The sequence below is a fragment of the Pyrus communis genome, chromosome 15, assembly GCF_041283825.1.
Source record: "Pyrus communis isolate YQ-2024b chromosome 15, ASM4128382v1, whole genome shotgun sequence".
In the NCBI taxonomy this organism is placed as follows: Eukaryota; Viridiplantae; Streptophyta; class Magnoliopsida; order Rosales; family Rosaceae; genus Pyrus; species Pyrus communis.
This window is the reverse complement of record NC_142579.1, coordinates 25449739-25467555: the sequence shown is the minus strand read 5'-3', so window position 1 is coordinate 25467555 and position 17817 is coordinate 25449739. Positions and strand designations below refer to the sequence as shown.

Genomic DNA, 17817 nt, shown 5'->3' with positions numbered 1-17817 from the left:
ATGTTCTTAGAACATTGAAAAGTCTATCCAATATTATGCACGAGGCGGAAAAGAATAAACAAACAGTCTACAAGAAACTACCACGGTGGTCAGTAGTTGAAGATGAATTCTAGACTCTTGTTTCACATGGCACGTCCTCGGTTCTATTCTTGACGTTGTAAATCACAAGATAATGATCATGATGAGGTTGAAATGCCCTGTGACCTTTCTTGACCTCCGAAAAAGTGAACTGCAATGGCGATGTCAACTATTGGTCCTTTTTAAAAAGAAAAGAAAAACAATCTGAAGAAGAAAGAGTCCGAGTTTGCTATACTCAGGAAAATCTCAATCAATTCAAAACTTTCTCGGCATCGTAAGAAGAACAAGTTACAAAAAAACCGACTGAAGGAAAAACAAAAACAAGCAATCCATATCCTTTACAATATTTTACATTCAAAACACCAGCAGTAATTAAATTACAAAAGTATTTAATCACCAGCTAAAAAGGTGCTGAGACAATCTCCCTGGGTTCCGAGTACTCAGGCTCCTCAACTGAAGCCATCATCATTTCATCACCACTTTGCTGGATCGAACTAACTACTGGCTCCAAACCCTGCATAATTAATAATAATTTAGTTAATTTAAATCTTGGTCTCTAATATTGTTATAAAATATTTATTCAAAAAATTATTGAAAGGGTTTTTTCAACCACAACAAACCTCTGTGAAAATGCACATTGCTTCTTCTATATTCTTTGTATTCACCACATACTTAGCTGCCTCCTGCACGATATCACCGCACTTATAAATTACAAACCCATAAAAAGTAAGATAATTTAAAAAAAAAAAATTCAAACTCATAATTCCAATTTTCATTCCATATACTGTAGCAAAAAGGGATAAAGAAATGATCTTGTATTCGCCATATAAAGCCTCGTGTACTTTACTCTCTTCCTTCTGCTTAATACAAGAGTCTTACACGGTAAATAGTAAATCGTCCCGTTTTTGCCATCACGAAATGAACTATTCTTGCCAAGGAGGAGCATATACGCATGTCTCAAAAACCCAGAAAAGAATTAACATAAGTACCCTTGCAAATTCAATTTGGTCCATTCCCAACGTTTTTGGCTCGGTTTCTATGGATGGTTTCCTATCAATCCGAATTGGTGCAGCCTCCATTTTCTTAATAGTGAGAGAGACAAGACCGAAAGACATAGAGAGAGAAACAGAAAGATTTAGAGAGAGAAACAGAAATTTTCTTTTGCTTTCTGGGAGCTGGGAGACAGAAACAGAAGCGTAGCGATTGATATCTGATGAAGAAAACGAAGTATTGTGAAGGGAAGTGTTTATAAAAACTCTGCATTTTCATTTGGTAGGTCGTGACTCATTGACTGGTTGACCCTAGTGAGCCAATGCACGGATGAGCAAGATCACCACGTAACGTTACGTGGCCAGTAATACACCGCGAAATTCGAGTACGTGGCATTGGGAGCATGAGGTTGCCCCACGTGGCAGCTGTTGGTTACGTCGTCCTTATGCTGAAACTCTGGAATGGCCGTGATCCCCACATTTTTTTTCCAAATGGGGTAACTTATGGCGGTTTTCTTGGGGACACATGTCGGCGTGAAGAGATTTTTTTAATGTAATCATCACATGGAGTAGTATATCACGTATAATTATATAAATGGTACGATATATGTGTTAAAAAGTTAATAACTTAAAAAATAAAAAATTTCACCATTTATATAAAAACACGTGGTATACCATTCGTATTTCCGTCACAACTTAAAATTCTCAACGTGGTGCTGCACCCTACAGTGGCCAACCAGGGAGGACCAGGAAGGCGTTTCGTTTGCCTCAAAAGTTATAGCCACTTTATTTTTAAAATTTTTATTCAACTTATTTTCAATTATAACACGTGTGTTGTGATATCGTTGTTGTCAATAACTATCAAATAAATTTTTGGGTAAAGTGTAAAAAACGACTTTAATTATTAGTCTCACGACATTTTCATACCTTATTTTTTTTTAAATGACAATGTCATATCTTATCTTACGAATTTGTGCCAATGTTATACCTCTATCAGTTTTTCTATTAATTTCTCAGTTAAATGCTGATGTGGCTTGATTCAGGATCCACTTTCTATTAAAAAAATAAAAAAATATTATTAAAAACTAATAAAAATCATTTAATATTTTTTAAATATTAAAATGATAAAGAAAAGTTAAAAAACCAAACAAAACTTCCCCTCTGTGCGCCCTCTCTCTTCTCCCTCATCCTCATCTCCATTCCTCTTCTTCCTACCTGCTTCAACCCAGAAAAAAAGAAAAAAAACACAAAACAAAACAAAACTTTGTCCCTCCCCCCCCCCCCCGGGGCACCCTCTCTCTTCTCCCCCATCTTCATCTTTTTATTCCTACCTGCTGCAACCCAGAAAAAAATAAAAAATAAAAAAAACTTTGTCCCTTCCCCCCTTCCCTCTCTCTTCTCCCCCATCTTCATCTTCTTTCCTCTTCTTCCCTCTATCTGTTGCAACCCGGAAAAAAAAAAAACAAACAAACAAAACTTTGTCCCTTCCCCCCCTCCCCGCACCCTCCCTCTTCTCCCCCATCTTCATCTTCTTTCCTCTTCTTCCCCCTATCTGCTGCAACCCAGAAAAAAGAAAAGAAAAGAAAAAAAAAAAAAACGAATTGTCTTCCCTTGCACCCACCCTCGACACCCAACCTCGCACCCACCATCTTTCCTCCTCTACACACCCCACTCCTTAAATCCACACTCGTTCCCCTCATTTTCTCCGTGCCCAGGTTCTCCACCTACGGAATCGGCCTAGCGAACGAGATTTGTTTTGTTTTTTTTCTTTTTCTTCGTCCTCCTTCTTGTTCTTTCTAGGTTGCAGGGGGTTAGATTTTTTTTTTTGGGGGGGGGGGGAATGAACTGGGTTGGGGTTTTTTTTTTCTTCTTCTTCTTCTTCTTCGGGGGGGGGGGGGGGGGGGGGGGGGGGGGTTGGGGGTTGATGGGTTTTCAAAATTTTTTTTTTTTTTTGGTTGAAGATTAAGCAGGGAAGAAGATGAAGATGGGGAGAGAGAGATGGGGGGGAGGGGGTGGAAGGGACGAAAGGTTTTTTTTTTTTTGTTTTTTTGTTTTTTTAACCTTTCTTTATTATTTTAATATTTAAAAATATTAAATGATTTTTTTTCACTTTTTTTAATATATTTTTAATTTTTTTAATAGAAAGTGGGGTCTGGATCAAGCCACGTCAGCATTTAACTGACAAATTAACGGCAGGCTAACGGAAGGTATAACATTGGCACAATTTCGTAAGATGAGGTAGGAAAATGTCATGTGACCAATAGTTGAGGTAGTTTTTTATACTTTACCCTAAATTTTTTATAGAATGCTTTATAGCACAGAATATTGAATGGTCATACATTAATACATGTAAAAAATAAAGGGAATTGTTATTGGCACTCCAAGAATCTCATTCTACACTCCAAACTTTCTATATTTGGAAAGAAAAATACACTTGTGAGGATTGTAGAATGAGATTTTTGGAGTGTCAATAATACTTCCCAAAATAAATATCGCAGAAATGAAAAGGCTTTATTGGATATTTAGGTATACAACAAAAGACAAGATTAAACATGAGGATATCTTAGAGAAATTATGAATGGCTCATTGAAGATAAGATGAGAGAAAATCAGTTAATTAACGTGTGTCACGCACAAAACTTGTAGGTTAAAAAACTAAAATAATTAGTCATTGGTGGTGTGGAATCGAAGTTATAATGAACTCACCCTTAAAAATAGGCCACGTCCATTTTATTGCTTATAATATATTGACTTCAAAGATTACAAGTAGTGCTAGGGTAAAGACAATAAATCTCTTTTTTCAGTTGTCCGACCCCATTACAAGAGTTTCACACCCCTTTATATACGCCCTTAGTGAACCCAAAAAACCTTGGGCTCACCTACCTTTACTTTTCTGGCATTTAATGAGCCATTGAAATAGGCTTGCTTGCTAATAACATTTTCCACTATTGGTCGATATTCGCCGATGAAGTGACATTCACTCGGTCGAAATTGCACATCCTTCTAGCTCAATGTGTGACGAGCAACCTGCTTGGCCTTGATAAATCAACGATGCCATTCTCGAGCAATGACCTGACTGCCTTTACGTACCATCCTGGACTCTTGCTTTTGTTTGGTGGTTGACATGTGGCTTGACTGGCACCTGAGTAGGCCTGCTCCTAAAGTTTTGTGCCATTAAGTTGTTGGTCTCCCCCACGTGTCCTTGGCGGTGAGAAAGTACTTTATGTCGTTCGTCGGATGAGGCTGGTGAGTGGTTGGTTATAGCACTTGGACATGCCTCATTTTGATTCTACTGGGTCTTGGTCTTCCTATTCTTCTTTGGCCTTTGACTTTTATTGGGCTTTCGTGGTCTGTTTTCCAGCGTGTACTATTTTGAGGGTCGAAAATGTGGTTTAAACACGTGAGCAGAAGACCTACAAATATTCTGGTTAGGAAATGTGATTATGAGACAGAGGCTTAGGGCAATAAGGTTAAAGGAAAACCTAGGAAGACTTGGAAATAGACATTAAGAAAAGACATGGAGTATTTAGACCTTACAAAAGACTTGGCGCATAACCGAGCACAATAGCGTTGTAGGATTCATACAGTTGACCCCACTTAGTGGATAAGGCTTTGTTGTTGTTGTTGTTGTACTTGCTCTTTACCAAATCTCATTTTAGCTTCTACACTGCATATTGACTTACTTTACGACCTACAGTTTTCTTCATGTCCACTTTACCCCTACATTATGTATGGTCTTACTTGCACTCTTCCTCAATTTCTTATTTACCCAATTTCGTCAAATAAGTTAAAATTAGCCATCAATTGTGCTAACAATGGCATGAACAATTTAGTCTTTTCAACTATGTTGGTAAGATCCTGAAGTGTAAGGATGTGGGGTAAATTGAAATAGGTTTGATTTCTCCATATTAAAATAAAATAAAATAAGAAAGAGGATAGCAATAGGAGTAGAGATTCTCATGATAGAACTCTTCGAATCTTTGTAAAAAGGTCCAAAAACATTAATTTAATTCACGAATCTTGAAATTGAACATTCTCTTATATTATCTCTTAATCTGAATAATTAAGACCTAGTTTGAGTTTAACCCACCTAACATTCTAGACAACCAACGTATTTGAAAAGGCTAAATTTTCTATGCCACATCAGTACAATTAACAACTCTTTAAACTTATTTGACGGAATAATGTAAATGGGACATTTAAGGAAAAATGCAGATGTTAAAGTAAGACAATATAGAGTATAGGAGGTAAAGTGAAACACAAAAAAAAGAGTGCACGTGGTTAAGTGAGTCAATATAAATATAAAAAAATAAAGTGAGATTTGGTGGATAATATATGTGTCATAACTAAAAATAAGTTCTTTTTTTTTTTTTCTTTTCAGAGTAACTTAATGGATGAGACAAAAATAAAACATATGACTAACTTGATAAAAATTCGAGTTTATACAACAGATCAACCATCTATGTTGATGGTAGATATTGTGTAAATTCACATCCTCAAACTCTAGATACAAAGCTGCCCTCTAAAATTTGGTGAACAGGAACTCGTATTTCATGTGCTATTAGTTGAATAGTTTTTATTTTATTTTATTTTTTTTAAGGATCCTATACACTAATAGTACTGTGACAATGGATAAATACAACAAATGATGGACTTGCATTTTATTCAGACATCGATAAAATTTTAAAAGTGATTTCAACTCAATTCAAAGAAAAGAGCGCCCCATACTATAATTACAAACTAATTTTTATCCTCTAAAAACAAGTCACAAATCAAGTTGGGAAACTCCTACGAAATAGTGTCCCATTCTTTGCTAATTCCGTATCTAGCTAACTCATGGTAACATGATTGCTTCTCTATGATCATGATTCAATTAATAAACTTTGAAGAAGGCCTCTAGCACAAGAGATGGTCTTTGACATGGCACCCGAATTGTAGTTGATGCGTGAGGAAAGTGAAATCAAATAGTGAGTCAAAATTAGCATGACATATCAGGAGTATTGTAAGGTTGTTGGGGCCCAAAATTTCTCCCAGCACAGTTAATAACGGGACCCTACAATGAAGATCTTCCTCCACCACTTGCATGGCTGGTAACTTTGGGAGTTTTATACAGGCTTTAAAGAATAAGCTAGCGGAATTTATGAGACCAACCACTTTTCTTTTTTATTTCTTTGGTCGGAAAATAAATTTTTGATTAAAAATAGAGAAAGTTACACAAAATGCTCACTGTATCAATCTTTTTACAATGCAACCATTAAATGCTCACAAAATGAACAATCAGATTTAGGGCTGGTTTTTGAAGAAAATGTTTTTTTTTTTTTAATTCTAAAAGCACTTCAAGTGTTTTTCTAGGTTTTACTTGTATTTTACTAGATATTGATCCCAAAAACATTTTCATAAAAAAAAAAAAAAACTTTCAGCTATTTTAAAAGCACTTCCAAACGAGCTCTTAAACATTGAGATTTAAAGCTACTGCAAGTGTTACTTATTACTATGGTCTAATAACATTCTTTTTCACTTGTAAGTGAGAGGCCTTAGGTTTGATTCTCAGGCGAATTTAAACTGTATTATTGCTAACTCATTGTCTAGCTAAGTCGACATTTTTCCTTCAATGTAGATAATATCATTTGTTCATAAACACAGAAGAAAAAGAACACTATTGCAAAATAGATATTTTACGGTTATAAATTTGAACCATTCAATACTACGGGAAATTATAACCACACCCTTTTTATATGCAAAGCCAATTAACGTACAAACAAAATTTCAATTCAATTATGCAGCTTAAAAAAATTGTTTTTACAAAATCCTTTCATCACTTGCCATACGTGTATCACTTCCACGCTCACTAGTATTTACACATTTTTTAATTTTTCTTTCAGCTATCTCTTTGTAAATTAAAAACAGAAACAAAATTTCTCATATCAAATCAACTATCCTTGCTTCATTTCAGCAGGGGGCATAAAGCTCTCCATTGTCAAACCCCATATATTAAAATCCACCTCATCAATCTTCCACGTTTCCTCCATCTCCCTCTTGTGGTTTGCAGATTGCTCACCATATCTGAACACCTTAACCCTAGTCCTCCCACTATGAGCAATGTTGATGCCGTCGACGTACTTGTAATCTTGTATGACCGACTCGGTGCTCGTCTCCCAAAAAACATCCGTGTCGTCCCCTTTGTTTTTCATGCTAAGTAGCCTTGAGTCCTCAAATTTCACCAGTAGACCCGATCGCTGGCTAAAATATCCCCATATTGTGTGGTGAATTATCTCATAGTTTGGACCACTCTGTGCCTCACGAATTGCTGGACTTGTTTCTAGCTTGAGGATGAAGCAATCGTCGTCGTGGATGATCTTCTCACCGATGCACATTGCATCTGCGAATAGATTGGCCGTGGCCCTTGGGTCTAAACCCTGCATATGTTCACGTCGAATCAGTTCTCAATGCCATGAAATTAGTTACCCTACTGAACAGTTTTTAAGAAATGTAGCAAAAACAAATATTTAAGAAGAAAATCTTCACACATTTACTCACCACTACGTCTGTCAATGGGATCCCACTTGTATTGACAAATTAATTCTATCAGATATGTGGATCTATTTAGTATAGATTTTGTTTTGTTACATTATAGAATTTTGAATCCTAAACCTAGCTAGCCTGCTTATACCACGTCACTAGGCTAATTCCATTTGCTTATATAATACAAATTTTGAGGTACGGGTTCAAGAATAGTTTTATGCACTTTAATTGAGATTCTGTGGCGGATTCACGTACGCGAGTGGCATGTCTGTTTGAGACGAATTTCCGTAAAAGTGGTGCAAATAGTTTTGTTCTCGTTCCTACAAGAAATCAGAATATGTTGAAGAATATATGTATATGTACCTGTAGAAAACGGCGCAAAGGTCTAGGTGGGCCTTGAGAGACGGCTGTTTGTTGGTTAGAGGAATGCCTCCATGAAAGCTTGCCATTGCTTCCACAGATAACCTTGCAGCCAGACACAACAAGTTCTAAGCACCACAAGTCCGGATCCTTTTGCCACAGCACGAAACCACCCCTCTCGGCTGAGCTCCTTTTCACCTCAACGCTCACGTCCCCTTGGTGAAAATCCGATGCACTGATCTTTACCTCGCCGGTCACACACATGCTGGTCACCGAGTTCAGTGCTGGTTGCCCTCCGGTTGCTGCTGTGTACTGTTGCACGATGTATTTGGCTGTTGAAGCTTGCTGTAACATATTGAGTAGAATTATTGTGATTATTTCAAGCATAGGAAGTGATCTTCAGATTCTTATTATTGTGTTGGAACTATTGCACGATGTACTTGAATGTTGATTCTTTCTTTATTTATTTACAATACGTATATTCTCTTTAGGTATTCATTCGAACGAATTGTCTCAACTCGTATTAGTTAGAGATTTTGTCAATAATATTAATGTAATAAGTAAAGGTAGTGGATGCCTTATAACCATGCATTTTCAGCAACAACAATAGAAATCCGTAACAAAGTATAAGAAATTAATGACTATGAAAAGGATCGATGATTCTTACGATGGAAGAATCTCTAACTGGACGATGGACGGAATGTCCCAATTGAACTTGAAGAGGGATGAGAGGAGAGCCAACAAGGTAAAGCAAGAACCGCAGCTCGTTTAAGCGTCCAGCGATGACCGGCGCAGACCATTTGTCGGAAGTTTGAGCCTTCATCCACGTTAACATGTTCTGCCATCGCAAATGCACATTGCTTCCCATACTCGTGAACATCTCTTCTGGTATGGGGACCTCAAGAACCGTCTCGAGGCCATCTTCTTTATCAATATTTGGACAAAGCTTCCTCATGTGTATTACGATCTCATAAAAGAGAGAAGGGAAAAGGAAAAAAAAAAGAAAGAGACTTAGAGTCAAAGGGCTTAATTAAAACGCCTTGCTCTCCTTCCTCAAACCTGATGAGGGAAAAGAGGGAACTAAGTGGAGAGAGTGGAGATGGTGAGAGGATGGGAATGGATGTGAATTTGCCAGAGGTTCTCCTTGCTTGTAGGTGTCATGTGGGCAAGATTAGATGGATTTGATTTGTTAACTTTCTATTTTAGGTGCATAGTTAAGCTAAATTGAATAACAAATAATTGTATTCTTACTAGTCAGAAAATTCGCATTGCTATAGTCTAACATGTCCACTTGAACAATTATATATCTGTGTCTTTAAATCCTTCAAATTACAAAACCATTCTCGTCTCATTTTAATAGAAGTAAATGATTATGAGGTGACAAGAAATTATTGACATACATACAAAGCTTCACCTAATTTTCTGTTCAAATTATAAAAAAATTTATACAAAATGATTCCTGAAACTACCATAACTCATCACAGTGACTCCTGCGATTTAAAATCAATAGAGGTGATCTCTGAGATTATTCACTGTCACTCATTTTGATCTTTTTGTAAAAAATCTTCGTTAAATTGAGAATATTTTTGTCAAATTAACACTTCCCTTTGAAATGGTGATTTCTTCAATTTAATGGAGATTGTTCACAAAATGACCGATTGACATAGAACAATCTCAAAAATTATTTTGGCTAAAAAGCCAAATTTATATGGCAAATTGCTATCCATTGCTTTTTTTACTGCATTCCAACACCATTTGCAACGTCAAATTTAGAATCATCATCACAAGTGTTTCTACAGAAAAGCATTTCCATCATCACAAGTGTTTCTACAGAGAAGGATTGTGGCAGTTTCTTCTCTTTTCGTTATGCTTTTTCCTTTGTGCTTTTTCTACCGTGTTTTCCCTTTTTTCTATCAATCATGTTTAGTCTATTCTCTACAATCCTTTGGCATCCCTTTTTCCGAGTCATTTTCAATTTGATTTGTAGCCACTTTTCATCTCAATTTGTTTCTATTTATCGAGTTGGTGTGTCAAATTTCGGTGTTTTCACTGATTTGGCTGTCATCTACACCATCACCTTCTCTCTCTGTGCCTTTGGTAGCGTTGCATGTGGATCTCCATAGGCTTCATGGCTGGTTTTTTTCCTGCTTGTGGTTACGATTGAAGAGATGTTCTTGGCTGATGGAGGCGATTGGGGTGGGGATGCTTTGTCGGAAGCATGGAATCGGGCTAGACGAGATTTTTTGGTGTGGAAACAACTGTAGCAAAGTTGTAGGTTGTTCTCGGTTTTTTTCTGGTTTGGGCTCAACCTTTGGTTGGGCTTTTTCTGCTTTTTGGGCTAGTCGTTTTTGGTTTGTATATTTTGTCTGTGGGCCAGGGATTTGTAAGTTTGTGTTGTTTGTTTAATAAAGGTTTTTTATTTTAGTTGACCAAAAAACAGATCTTCGTTTGGTCTCTTCCCTGACATGCAAAAATAGAAAGAGAAAAAAAAAACGGAAGGCCCAAGCGACCAGAAAAATGCCTGCAAACATAATGAAGGAAATTGAGATTTCTTCACCGTAAAATTCATTGAAAATATGAAAAGTAAACAACTACTTATAAGGCTATAAGCAATGTAAGATCCATTCTCTTCTGATGTGGATTTTTCTCAACACTTTCATGTCAAATTTTCAAGCTGACCACATAGACAACACTAATCGGATGATGTGGAGCATGTGTAGCCGTTGGTTTCACACATGGAACATGTTATTAGACCATGAAAAAAGTTGAGGTTCCACCATAAAACTAATTGACAATACTATGAGAAACTCAACTACTTATAAACAAATGTAAGATTTTTTTTTCTCGATGCAGGATTTCTCTCAACACATACCAATAATATCTCCCTCCTATATAGAGTAGTTAATTTGTTTTGTTTGAATTGTCATCCCAAAAAATAAAGCAAGGTGAATTACGGAATTTGGCCTTTAATCTAGTAGTGCGAATTGGAATCTTTTGCTATATAAGCAAAGATTGTAATCACCTCATAATTAAGCTTTTGAATACAACATAAAATCTCTTTCACTACATCATTGCAATTGGTAAAAGCATAACATAATCAATACATTAAATATACTAATTAATGAATAACTGTAGGTAAGTGGTGGATTGACCTAGTGTATAGGGGCTTTTTTTTCTTTCAATTCACTGTGCTCTGGGTTGAAGTTCTCTCCGTCGCTTTAGTCTAGTAACATAATAATATTGCTTGTAATAAAAAAAAACCCGACAATTATAGATCTTGATAATGTATTGACACACACACATTCCAAATTCCAAGTTCCACTAATTTTATCCCCAAACTAGTCATGTTCTACACATTACTTCTTGAACACATTCATACAGTATCATTTCTAGACCTACTAGCATCACTAGTTTTGCTGAAAACCATTTCCATCTCTTCCAAGGATCTTCCCTTGGTCTCTGGCAAGAAGAAAAAGAAAAATATCCAGGCTAAAACAGCTATGCCTGCAAACATAAAGAAGGCCCCTCCAATTGTAATTGCCTTGTAAATTGAAATGAAGCTCATAGAAACTGTTGCATTCATAAGCCTATTCACAGCCACCCCAATACTGGAACCTTGTGCCCTAAGCTTCAAAGGAAAAATCTCAGTACTGTAAACCCATGTTATGGGCCCCAGCCCAATTGAGAAGAATGCCACAAACACATATACTGCCACAATACTGAAGCTTAGAGCCCAAGTCAGCTTCTCTTTGGACTGCTCAGCCATGGTCAAACCAAACCCTAAACCTGTTAGGGCTATAATCATGCCACCAGTGCTGGTCAACAGTAGGCGCCTTCTCCCAGCTTTGTCAAGGAACAGTGTGGCTACACATATAAACACAGTTTTTGTGAGTCCAACTCCAACTGTGGCAAGCAATAACTTGTCTTTGCCAATGATCCCAGCTTTTTTGAATATTCTTGGACTATATAACACAACAGCTTCTATCCCCGTCGCATGCTCAAAAAAGTGGATTCCAATCGCTGCAATTAAAATCCGGCGGACGGCGGGCGTTGGCCTCAAAAATAGTTCTTTCCAAACCCCTTCACCCCTAGTGGTGTTACTGACCTTCACCACATCTTCGTTGCAATTTTTGTTGATTCCAGCAGCAACCAAGATATCGCGAAAACGGTGCTCAGCTTCTTGTTTGGAATTAGAAACTAGTAACAAAGTTTTCTTGGCTTCTGCTAGCCTACCTTGCATCACCAACCATCTTGGGGACTCGGGCATTTTGAGAATCCCAAAAGCTAAGACAATTGAAGGAAGTCCAGCAACTCCTAGCATCAATCTCCATCCGAGTTTCAAAGTGAATTTTCCAAACAAATAATTTGATACATACCCTAGTAAGATTCCAAGACTTATGCAAAGCTCTGGGAGCGCGGTTAGACGGCCTCTTGATTTGGCAGATGAAATTTCTGCAGAGTAAACTGGAGCAATCATTAGTGCAAAACCTACACCGACACCAGCAGTGCACCTCCCAGTCATTAGGACTGCATAGTTTGGACCATACCCCATTAGCACTGCACCTATTAAGAAAATAGTGGAGGCTAGAACAATAGTGTAACGCCGACCGATGTAATCAGATGTTCTTCCAGCGGCTAGGGATCCCACTAGAGCACAAATGTTTAGTATTCCTGCAAGTACTTCAACTTGTACGTCGTTGATTTTGAGGTCTTCCTTGATGAAGATCATGGCTCCACTCATCACACCAGTATCTAGATTGAGAAAGAAATTGGTTTTCATGATTACCACATTCATAAATTGTTGGATCATGCGTTCTTGTTTAATTAAAATATAATTAAGGGAAAACCAAATTGTTTACAAGCCAATTGATCTAATTAAGGTGGGTATTGAACTACAAACATAACAGATTAAAAGAAAATTGTGAAATGTAGCATACCATAGCCAAATATAATGGATATAATGGAGGCTACTACAGCACAAGCACAAGCAATCTTGTTGATCCTTTCCGGTGTTTCGCAGCTTTCACCACTGCCCTCCACCTCCATCGGGGATGTAGTAGTATTCTTTGGCATAGCTGCGCTTGTCTGAGTATTCTAGCTTGTAGTGTGTGTTCGTCACAATCTATATCTAGGTACCACTAACCAATATTATGTCTCTCTTCTATAACAATTATTCTTCACTAGTAATCATTCATGAATAAGATTGGGGTACTGTGTATGAAACTTTCCCTGGATAATATAATATCGTCAATTGGATATAAAATCTCAGATGCATGAACACACAAAGAAATTTTAGGAAGGATGGACAGGAGAAACTTATGTGTCACTCTGGCTACACAGATTAGCTTTATATAGGAATAAAATAGGCCAAGTTTGGAATTCATGCAATAAACAGTATTTAAAAGGTAGGAACAATATTGGAAACACCATGTGGGAAATGGATAGCCTTCAGTATGGCAGCAAAATCGTGACAAACTTGAATTGATAAACTGGTATGTATTTCTCTCAGTTAGTGTGATAAAAACACGCTTTAAATTAAAACCAAATCTGTTCAAAGTTAGGCCGCTTTTGCTAGTAGTTTTCACTTTCAGAAGCATGATCATTAAACCACGACGAGGAAAATGCCTAGTTGAACAAAAATACTTACAGCGCATTGATAGGTCACTTGTTTAGTCGGCCAAATCCACCAGCTTGATGTGCCATTGACCAAGGCAGCTTTAGATTCTAATACAGACATTTGGAAAAAGAGAAAAACACAAGATCTTAGTTATAAATTTGGATAAGAACTCTTGGTAGGATCGAATAAGTTGGTATTTCAAATTTGTGGTACTAAGGATTGAATTGTTTAATATGTAAAACGTGTAACAGAAAAGTACCTGGAAGATTAGCACCATCCATGCATTATTGCGAGTAACGTGGCAAATTAGAACCGCTTTCACTTATGGCATACAATAATATTGCACTATAGAGTACCAGCTGTGGTACTAACTTATCAAGTGGGTTGGGCGGTGAAATAGGCTATAGTGTATTTTGTTGTGTCACGCATTATCAAATTTTGTTTATACACATGCAAAAAGAACAGAAAATTGGATATAATTCTAAGATTATTTGGAATAATCCGGATTTGCTATATTCCATTTAGGTCTAACTTTCTTTCCAATTTAACAATTTTCCGTTTTCAGCGGATGAATCAACCTATTTTTTTTTTTGTATGGATAAGAGTTAAAATGTTTTTTTATAAGACATTTAAATTGAAGACGAATTAATTGTAAAATAAAATTTTGATTCAATTTACCTTAGTTTTCAAGTATTTTTAGTTTCCATCTAAGGTTGCTAATTTTGAATAATATGTGATCGTGTAACTCTTTTGGATGTGATCATGTAACTCTTGTGATTCGTCTCCATCTATTTGGTTTTTCACTCACCTTTTAGAGATTTTTTGTTTGCTGCACCAGATTCAATTTAGCCTTAAAATTATCTCTAATCCCTAACCTTAACAACTGCTTAGATCTCCTTCCTTTATGCATGACACAAGTGCTCTCCTCTACCCTCCCAGTCCACAAATCCTCCACTTGTTTGCTAGATGTTTGCTTTCGATTGAGAAGTCTCTTCTGGCCCTTGTATTTGCTGCCCACCTCGAGAGCGAGTCATCACTCACTCTAATGAAGGTGTGCAAAACCGATCAATTTGAGCTGGTTGGGTCTCTGCGCTGCCTCATTCTACGATTTTGATGGTGTTTAATTTCTTGTTTGTTGGCATCGGAAGTTTTCTCTTGTTCCTCAGGTGGTGGATATGGTTGCTGGTATTGGCTGCTTATTTCATTTGTTGTGTATCTTAGAGGTAAATTTGTGTATTATTTGTGCATCTTTGTTGTTGTGAAAATAGGGATTAAATTTGTTCTTCATTTGAGACTTATTTGCAGTTGTGGTATTAATTTATGGCCCTTGTGTTTTGTTGGTACTGATCGTGTATCAGCATGACCTGAACGGCGAATTTGTGAGGTATATAGTGGTTGTGGCGAAGACAACTTCCGTCAACTGACGGAACCTAATTGAGTCATCATGTGCTTTGCTTGAGCTGCTTTGTCCACTTGACCTACTAGCAGCTTTTCTTTAAGCTTATCTCATTTAACATTTTCATGTTCGATAAAAAAAAAAAAAAAAAAAAAAAAAAAACTTTGATGCAATACCTATTTTTTTTTAAATTGTAGCCATTCAAAAATTTTCTACGAGAGTTTATACTTCCTCATAAACAGGAAGGTGAGAATCGAACAACACTCACCCAAGTTTTTGTTATAATGATTAATGAAGATTTATCCATAAACTATACCATAATTTTGCAGAACAGAGAGAGAGAGAGAAAAAAAAAGAAAAAAAAAAAGAAGGTATTTAGAGCTTGATCAAATCTGTTGAACTAGCTTTTTAATCCCGCAAATCAAACCTACTGAACAATGTGACAACAATATATATCATGTGTCAAAAAGCACGACAAAAGATATATGGTAATTAGGTAAGATGTAATTTGACTGATCAAACCAGGAAATTAGTTGCAAACTTGACCAATAATCTTGTTCCAGTTTTATGTAGCACCAATAAACTTGACCAATAAGGCAATAACGTTCTGTATTTTGTTCAAAGTTTCCGACCGAGCAAACGATGTGCAATGTAAACGAGAATAGGTTAAAATTGATATGAGTTGAGATTTGGGCCCAGAGACAACAGGTCTTAAGATATGTTCTGTCATGTATATTAGCCCAAATGTAGAAGAGACAAAAATTAAAGTAAGCTCAAACTTTTTACGAGGGGAAGTTTTCCAGTGTGAATATTGTGCAATCACGTAATATTATTCGTATATTATGTTATAAAACGTATATTGTTGTTGTCTATTTTATCTAACAGGAAGAGAGAGGGTCAGCGGCAGAGAAAGTGATTGTATAGAGATGTGTTTGTAGGAATGTAGGAGAATGTGGTGTTATTCTTCCTACGTAGTGCCTTTATTTATAGTAATAAAGGAGAGAAGAAATCCTTCATCCCCAAGGAATAGAAGTCATAATAGGAAAGGATAACTAGAATGAAATCTAATCTAGGATTTACACAAGCACACTTTAATAGGAAGTTTACAACACTCCTCCTTGAGTGTGTAAATACTCAAGGTAGATTCAGCATCATGTAGAAATTGAGAAAGTCGACTCGTCAAAACTGATTCTACGGAACACGTTATTCTCAATAAGGCAGGAACTTGCATAAGGAAGTAAGTTTCACAAAAAACCCTAAGGTTAAGGCAAAAACCTGAGTAGGGACAAAATCCGTAGTCTAAGGAAAAATGCGTGAGTAATGCAAAGTCAAAAGAAACGTTTACAAGACATTATCAGGGATATGATCAACCCAAGGTGGGTGCCTTGTTAAAACCTAGTTAGGTAGTAAAAACCCAGTGGGAAAATGCTCCTAATCGTAGGGAAAAAGAGTACATTACGATCAAGCAAGTATACTTTAGGATACTCCCCCTAAGTTTGACACAATTCCAAAGAGAACTAGCTATGTTACAACTCATAAAGTTTACACATACCTATTCCTTAAACAAGCTTTTGAAACGTCGTCTTTGATAGTGATTTGGTGAAGAGATCGGCCATATTGTCTTGTGAAAGGATTTGCATGACTTCAATCTTCTGATGCTTTTGTTGTTGATGTGAGAAGAAGAACTTCGGCGCAATGTGCTTGGTGTTGTCTCCTTTGATGTAACCCTTCTTGAGCTGTTCGATGCATGCTGCATTATCTTTATAGACCGTCGTAGGGACATCAATGACGGGATAAAGATCACATAAGCTTTAAATATGGCCCACAACTGCTCTCAACCAAAACTATTCTCAAGTTGTTTCATGTAAGGCGAGAATTTTAGCATGGTTAGACGAAGTGGCAACTAAGGTCTATTTAGTTGACCTCTAAGAGATTGCAATGCCTCTAATGGTAAAGACATAACCCGTTTGACAACGCGCCTTGTACGGATCAAATAAGTATCATGCGTTGGCATAACCAACAAGGCAAAAATTGACTCGAGAAGCTGGGGGGGTGCGGCATCACTCGAGGATCTGTAGGGATAGAACAAGCCAAAATCCGTAGTACCCTTAAGGTAACGAAAGATGTCTTTAACACTAGTCTAGTGTCTGCGTGTTGGTGCATTACTGTATCTTGTCAAAAGATTAATAGCGAATGAGATGTCGAGTCTAGTGCATTGAGCTAAGTACAATAAAGCGCCTATCGCACTTAGATAAGGAACTTCAGGCTCAGAAATCTTTTCATTGTCCTTCTTCGGTTGGAAGGGATCTTGTTTTGCATCTAGCGATCGAACGATCATAGGAGTACTCGAAAGCTTCGCTTTATCCTCATTAAAGAGATGTAACACCTTCTGGGTGTAGTTCGATTGATGAACTAAGATTCCATCCGAACGATGCTCTATCTCAAGATCGAGACAGTATCTAGCCTTTCTTAGATCTTGCATCTCAAATTCCGACTTCAGGTGTGCGGTAGTTCTCGTGAGCTCTTCAGGAGTTCCGATGAGATTCATGTCATCAACATATACTGCAACTATTGCAAAACTAGAATGTGACTTCTTAGTGAACACACAAGGGCATAGTTCATTGTTCACATATCCCTGACTAGTCAAATACTCACTCAGATGGTTATACCACATTTTTCTGGATTGCTTCAAATCGTAAAGTGAACGCTTCAGCCAAATTGAGAGCATGTTTTGGGGTTTGGAAATATTTGATCCAGTCAATGTAAGTCAAGAACTTTCATATAAATTTCCGTATCAATATCCCTATAGAGATACACAGTTACTACGTCCATTAGCTGCATACTCAGTTTTTCGAA

At 37.0% G+C, this 17817-nt stretch overlaps 3 protein-coding genes across 3 annotated transcripts; all 3 read right to left on the bottom strand.

Annotated features, from left to right (window-relative positions):
* Positions 1 to 283: 283 nt before the first annotated feature.
* On the bottom strand, positions 284 to 1311 carry LOC148690771 (uncharacterized). Its single transcript, XM_088685733.1, has 3 exons — positions 1068 to 1311; positions 699 to 761; positions 284 to 592 (listed from the first exon to the last, which is right to left on the bottom strand). Exons 1-3 carry the CDS (start codon positions 1191 to 1193, stop codon positions 479 to 481), a joined length of 303 nt encoding a protein of 100 aa, XP_088541859.1. The 5' UTR covers positions 1194 to 1311; the 3' UTR covers positions 284 to 478.
* A 5502-nt stretch (positions 1312 to 6813) lies between these two features.
* On the bottom strand, positions 6814 to 9010 carry LOC137729697 (uncharacterized). The gene is made up of 3 exons (XM_068468708.2): positions 8616 to 9010; positions 7952 to 8293; positions 6814 to 7482 (listed from the first exon to the last, which is right to left on the bottom strand). Exons 1-3 carry the CDS (start codon positions 8901 to 8903, stop codon positions 7000 to 7002), a joined length of 1113 nt encoding a protein of 370 aa, XP_068324809.1. The 5' UTR covers positions 8904 to 9010; the 3' UTR covers positions 6814 to 6999.
* Positions 9011 to 11216: 2206 nt separating this feature from the next.
* LOC137747081 (putative polyol transporter 6) lies at positions 11217 to 13441 on the bottom strand. Its single transcript, XM_068487094.2, has 2 exons — positions 12886 to 13441; positions 11217 to 12700 (listed from the first exon to the last, which is right to left on the bottom strand). The coding sequence occupies exons 1-2, from the start codon at positions 13019 to 13021 to the stop codon at positions 11322 to 11324; spliced, it is 1515 nt and encodes a 504-aa protein (XP_068343195.2). The 5' UTR covers positions 13022 to 13441; the 3' UTR covers positions 11217 to 11321.
* Between the last annotated feature and the right edge of the window lie 4376 nt (positions 13442 to 17817).